The sequence below is a fragment of the Hippocampus comes genome, unplaced genomic scaffold (genome assembly GCF_001891065.2).
Source record: "Hippocampus comes isolate QL1 unplaced genomic scaffold, H_comes_QL1_v1.1 scaffold72, whole genome shotgun sequence".
Classification (NCBI taxonomy): domain Eukaryota; kingdom Metazoa; phylum Chordata; class Actinopteri; order Syngnathiformes; family Syngnathidae; genus Hippocampus; species Hippocampus comes.
The window spans coordinates 454,993-460,992 of record NW_017806030.1 but is presented as its reverse complement, the minus strand read 5'-3'; the positions used below and the strand labels follow the sequence as shown (position 1 = coordinate 460,992).

Here is a 6,000-nt window from a genome sequence, read left to right as displayed (position 1 = left end):
GCGGCCCCCCAAAAAAAAAAAAACCTTAAACACACAATTCCCCCCCCCCCCCCCCCACCATTTCCTCCTCCTACCGCTCATGGTCGACTTGGGACCAGTCTGCTGGCTCTTGATTGATTGCGATCGGCGTATTGGGCACCCGTGCCCTAAAAACAAAGGTAATTCGCTGACTAGCTTAGCACTTAGCGCCGTTGTCCGCGCAAGAGCGGTGATTCAGTCATCTGATTGGTTGCCCTCTATGTCAATCAAGTAACGGGATTGATGATAGGCTGACGTAGTACGTTCTGTGCATTAAGCACCGTTGTTTGAATGACAGCGCCATCGCCGAGGCTTTTTCGACAATTGTCGTGTGAAAGCCCGGGAGCCGCATGGAACCAGCCAAAGAGCCGCATGCGCCTCGCGAGCCACGGGTTGGCCACCCCTGCTCTACACTCTCCCTATATACTCTACATTTATTTTGAAAGTCAAGATCAAGTGGGGCAATCATACCTGTCAACTTATACGGTTTACCCATAGTTCATACGGATTTTGTGGTGAATCTTACGTATATGGCCATATCGCACAAATCATACGGATTCTGAAAATTTCCGTATTTTTTTTTTTTTTTTTTCCCCTAACAGGTAGTTCCGTTTGCTTTTGCCCAGAATGGTGCTAGTCTACTAGAATGCTTTCTTTTCCGGTAACTTTCCAGTAAATCACGTGGTTTCTAGTTGAAAACAGCAGAGTATTCATTGCATATTTCGGTAGTGGACAAGCAAGTTCTACAAGGAAATAAATATATCATTCATATTTCGTGGGTTTTTTTCTGCCGTTATTTTGACATATAAAATGCTTTGGTATGTTATAAAGATTTTTTTTGCTCTTTATAAGGATTTTTTTTGGTAGTTTATACACGTTGGCGCTCCGAAAAGTTGACAGGTATGGGCAATGCCTGAATAGAGTGTGACTAAATATCCCTCAATCAATGTAAATGAGCCAAACACATGCGAGAACATTTGCAAATTGCAAGAACAAGTTAAATATTTACAAGAATAAGTAAGCCAAGGTCAACATATTAGAGTGCAGTTTGCGGGCTGTGGCCAAGAGTTGAGTATACTCACTCGTCGGACGTGAAGAGTGAGGCAATGTGATGCCTAAAGCTGCCGATGATGACCACCAAGCATACGGAGACTGATGCTGTGGACCAGGGCGAAAAGTTCAATTCTTTTTTGCGTCATCGGAATAAAATACAAGTCATCGCCACCCTCTCGAGGTTACACTGCGTAAAACCAGCTTAAAGAAATGAGAAAAAAAACCCATGAAAGGAGAACAGTGTTAGTTAATTTTAGCAAAATTATCCGCAAATAGAGACGGACATTTTGTCTCTGTAAGGTTTCTGAAAACAAGTAAACGAAGCTTCCCTTAAAAAAAAAGTGACGTTTTAAAGCCACTGTCAAATCTGTGTGAATATAAGGAAAACATTACATTTTTATTGACACAGTATGTCGAAAACTGTGCTGATTTCAATCATTGGTTAGTGCATTAGTGCAGTCAGCACACCCTTAATCGAAGCAAAGCAAAGATTTTCAAGTTAACCAATGCTTGAAGCAAGCGAGGGCATGCAAAAATTGCCCTGGAAGAAAAATATCTTAGCAGACAAAGAACAAGCATATTTTGCCTCGGTTTGACAAGTCAAATCTTTCGAATGTAGTTTTTGCAGTAGTATCTCATATGATGTCTGACAAAGAAAATATCCATACCCGCCACCAGTGCATCCCATTGAAACGAAATCCGGCAAGCATGTTTCATCCTGACAGAAAGCACGAAAATTGGTCAGACTTAAGTTAAGAGAGCAATGTAGCACTTCTGAGTGCTACATTGGCCCGGTTGGTGCAAGCAATTCAGAAACGGAAGAAGCGGCGTTTGCAGTCAAACTAAAACCTGCGCAGAATATCGTCAGTTTTGTAGACAACTTGGCCAGGTGGGACTTTCCAGCTCCCAGAGTGTGTCCCACTCTAACACATCCTGCCACGCTGAAACCCAAAGGAAACTGACAACAAAGTACACCATGAGTAGTCTCTCAATTTCGTTATCTGATAAAAACAAACCAAAAAACAAAAATCACCATGTAAGCACAGTTTGTGAGTTCGTAGATGATGGACTGAGCTCCGAGTTCTACCTCACTTATGAGACCTGTTCAGAGGAAATAAAGAGATTTTATTTTGCTGCTGACCAACCTGCCAATATGCAATGGCTGACAGTACCTGCTAGAAAGATGGCAATCTCAAAGGTCCACCACTCCGCGCACATCATGACCATGCTGGGAAGAGCCAAATAGAAGAAGGAGCCCCAGTCCTCCAGACAATCTTTGGACCAGCCTGCAGAGACGGGCCAGGTACTTCAAAAGCTTTACTTGTATTTATGTCAAAGATTTCAGTGTAGTGGTACACACGCTGGAGGCAGCTTGACATCGGTTCCCACTCAGTGGCAGTGTGAATGTTCACTTGTCTCTATATTAACATTTCTTAGCCTTCAACAAGTCCTGATTGGAAGTCATTCAATAACACTCTCCTGAAGGAAGCCCTGGTGGATATGAATTACTATCCATCTGCACCACAGTATGTTGCACTCACCTCCCCACGTGACCTTGTGAAGACCTTTCCACAAGATGTAAGCGTAGAGAATGCCAGCCATGGAAAACCGCGACACATTGTTGGCAAGAGCAGAACCTCTGTCAAAGATATTTTCATTTGGGAGTGCAGGAATTAGTCGAGTGTAAACATTAAGAATGAAAGAACTACACAATCTTTGAAGAACTTTTGGTTACTCGTGATAAACATGTTTACCAAATTTCGTATTCCAAAGTGAAACTGGCTTTGCGGGCTGGACTAGGGGGCCAGGGGGACAAAAACTGCAGGATCCTGCCAAGCCAATTTTCATTCAGCGTTGTGACTAATACTAAACCAGTTTTTCCAGCAAGAATAAAAATGTCTAAACTACAATTTATTGCCAAGAACAAACGGAGAAGCAGAGCAATTTCCAATGCTCATTACTCACACAACTCCCATGTTGAATGCAAAGAGAACGATGTAGTTCATGAGGGCGTTGATGAGATTGGCCACAAAGCCAGTGATCACTTGTGGCCAGATGATCCCCTGAAATAATCGATCAAGACGGTTTGAGAGGTTTATACGGTAAAAGCCAGTTCAGACTGAGCAGAAGGTACCTGGTTTTGCAAGTATCTCGACTGCAGATCATACATGAATGAAGCCTGGAAACAAAGATATCGACATTGAATTGAATGCATAAAGCAGAACAGCACTACGACCGGCCACTGTGCGACCGCAACAGTTGCTTGAACAGAATTCATGGGCTTAAAGCCAGAATACAACTTTAAAAATCACGGATGTAACTCTCAGTGCTGCAAAATGATAAATGTGCGCCAACAGTTTCTATCCAAACACACAATGGTCCCTAAAGGGTTCTAGATCCGCCAAAAAGCTACTTCATCTCAAGTGCATATTGAAGTGCCAGCCTTAGATTTTTATTTTAGTTTTTTAATGTGTTTATTTAACTCTTGTACTCCATCTTGTTACCAAGAATATCATAATTCAGGATTAAGGTCGTCATTTCTATAACTTTCTGGAAAACTCACAGGAAGTGCGGGCATGAAGATCTTCACGTACAGCTGAGACAACCTGAGGAGGAGACAATGACCACATAAGTGACAGACACGTTTTTTTTTTTTTTTTTTTTAAATGATGAACATAGAAGAAGATGAAACATTGTAGTCCGCTGACCTGGCAACCTCCGGTTCTTGTCCCAAAAGCAGCAGAATGGACTCTGTGTTGATGAGCAGGGCCCAGCATGGGAAACACGTCAAGATGAGGACGATGATTGCCCTCTGCAGGATCACCCCGACTCTCAGGAGATTGTGGGCACCGTACGTCTGACACATAGGTCTATTTTTCATACTTTCAACAGTGAACAACTGTTCAAATGGTGTTTTCTTCTTTGACCATGAGTGTCGTCATGGTTGTGCACCACTCACTATCGCTGTTACCCACAGGTCTGTTATACATATATCTGACAATTCCTTCAATTCTAGGAGCCCAAAGCCAGTGGCACGGACAGTAGATGTCAATTTATTGAATTCCACCCTGGCGTCTACTGTAGTGACTGACGCACAACTTTGGCTCATGCGTTTAGAAGTCATCCAGTTTTCATACCTGAGAAATCAAAGTATCACACGCTGATGACAGCCCGACACCGACAGATATGCCTGTGACATTCACAATCTGTGGATGAAATGAGTACATGTGCATTTCTTAGGTGCATTTATAGCATCAATGGTACGACATGACACTCACGGCTGTGGCCAGAGCTACTGCATCCAGCTCCACCCTTCCCAAATGACCGCAGAAAGCAGCGCTGACACAACCCACAGTCATCACCAGGAGCTGTGTCAGACTCTGTGTAATAGATGAAAGCAAGGGTTAAGGTGTTGAACAATGGGAGGGGTTTAAAATTGACTCTTCTGACCCGTTTAGCGTCATCCGTTAGGGTTAAGAGTCGGGATTCAAGACTGAGTTAGGGTTTCGAGTTGGGGTTTCAAAACTAGGATTTCAAAGTAGGGTGTCAAGCCATTGTAAAGGTTATAAACAAGGCTTAGGGGTATTAAATTGGAACAAAATAAATGCAAGATCTCAACTCATTCCCAACGAAGCAGCCAGACCACTCAAGTCTTCTAGGACAGATCTATTGTGTGTTCCCAGAACCAGAACCAAAGTGACTCAGCATTTAGTCACTATGTTCCTCGCCTGTGGAACAAACTCCCAGAATACCCGAGGACAATTCAAACTGTCATTTCATTTAAAACAGGGCTTAAAACATTATTATTCACCGCATTATTGTCATGACTCTTTCCTTAATTCTCTTGTTTTAATCCCTATTTGCACGCTAATTTAATCTTTCTCGACTGATGCTTGGTTTTGATCATTTTTTTCATTTAATTATTTCAGATGATTTTTGTAACGTCTTAAATTTTTTTGTTTCTCTTGCTGTAATGCCTTTAATGTTTTATGTAAAGCACTTTGGATCGCCTTGTACATGAAATGTTTTACATACACATACTGTAAACTTGCCTTGTTTTGCCTAAAGTAACATTTCAAGCCACTTTACATGGCTTGGTTCGTCTTTTCTAGTAGGTTACATTGTGCTTATCTAGAAGTTATTGTTATGGTTCGTAAAAATGTCTGTGGTAACTTACCGCAGGCAAAGCCAACATTGACAGGTTTTTTAGTTCATCCTTGAAGCCGGCGGGAATTAACTGGCGTATTCTCCGGAGAAAACAAGCACCTATCCAAGAAAAGGACGGCGAGAAATAGCTTTCCATCATTCGTCACTCAAAAGATCTTCTACTTGTTTTCTCCAGCCAAGAGTTATCGGTCAGTGATACTACAAAGATGGAAAAAAAACCAGAAACGTTTTGCAAGCCGTCCACGGGGCACTGGGGGGGACTAACTAGCTATCCAAGTTGGCGATGCATGGATATTCAGAAAACAAAATGAACCAATATACAGGGAAAATAAGCTCATATATTCAGCGAACTCCGACGAGAGCCCTAATATGGTCTGCCATGTGTTTCCAACAACAGATTCCAGCTGGTTCGCAACTTCCCTATTGAGACATGTGTACTGTCATCATTTTGCCAGGAGATGGAGCCATTGTATGTGTTTTTCCCAATACCCATTGCATTTGTGCTGCCATATTTCATCTGGTTTGGAAGTCAATTATTTCAGTGCATACTTACGAAAATGAAACAAGCATATTGTCTACATACAAAGTAATTCGAATGAAAATAGTTACATATAATAATTATTGTTATTATTCTTTATTAAAAATAATCAAAGTATCATAGAATAATTGTATCACACAACGTAGCCTTGCAACATTACACATAATATATATTTTTAATTAACTAAGATTTTAAAAAATATATAGTTTTTGTTTCATTTAAAA

General features: G+C 41.5%; 1 protein-coding gene across 5 annotated transcripts in view; it reads right to left on the bottom strand.

The window, feature by feature from the left end:
• slc47a3 (solute carrier family 47 member 3) overlaps nucleotides 1-5,763 on the bottom strand; it is a 9,529-nt gene extending 3,766 nt beyond the window's left edge. For 2 of the 5 annotated variants that reach the window (XR_002170838.1, XM_019892826.1), the window contains exons 1-12: nucleotides 5,249-5,763; nucleotides 4,350-4,451; nucleotides 4,209-4,277; nucleotides 3,780-3,928; nucleotides 3,635-3,677; nucleotides 3,206-3,250; nucleotides 3,037-3,134; nucleotides 2,613-2,710; nucleotides 2,244-2,357; nucleotides 2,105-2,172; nucleotides 1,921-2,029; nucleotides 1,101-1,176 (exon numbers count right to left, since the gene is read on the bottom strand). Coding sequence is in view for 3 of the 5 variants with exons in the window: in XM_019892826.1 (XP_019748385.1) it covers nucleotides 1,101-1,176; nucleotides 1,921-2,029; nucleotides 2,105-2,172; nucleotides 2,244-2,357; nucleotides 2,613-2,710; nucleotides 3,037-3,134; nucleotides 3,206-3,250; nucleotides 3,635-3,677; nucleotides 3,780-3,928; nucleotides 4,209-4,277; nucleotides 4,350-4,451; nucleotides 5,249-5,377 (1,100 nt within the window). In the remaining 2 variants the exon portion in view is untranslated. The remainder of the gene's footprint in view (nucleotides 1-1,100; nucleotides 1,177-1,920; nucleotides 2,030-2,104; nucleotides 2,173-2,243; nucleotides 2,358-2,612; nucleotides 2,711-3,036; nucleotides 3,135-3,205; nucleotides 3,251-3,634; nucleotides 3,678-3,779; nucleotides 3,929-4,208; nucleotides 4,278-4,349; nucleotides 4,452-5,248) is intronic. The other 3 variants (XR_002170837.1, XM_019892825.1, XM_019892824.1) reach the window with 2 other exon arrangements.
• Nucleotides 5,764-6,000: the final 237 nt, after the last annotated feature.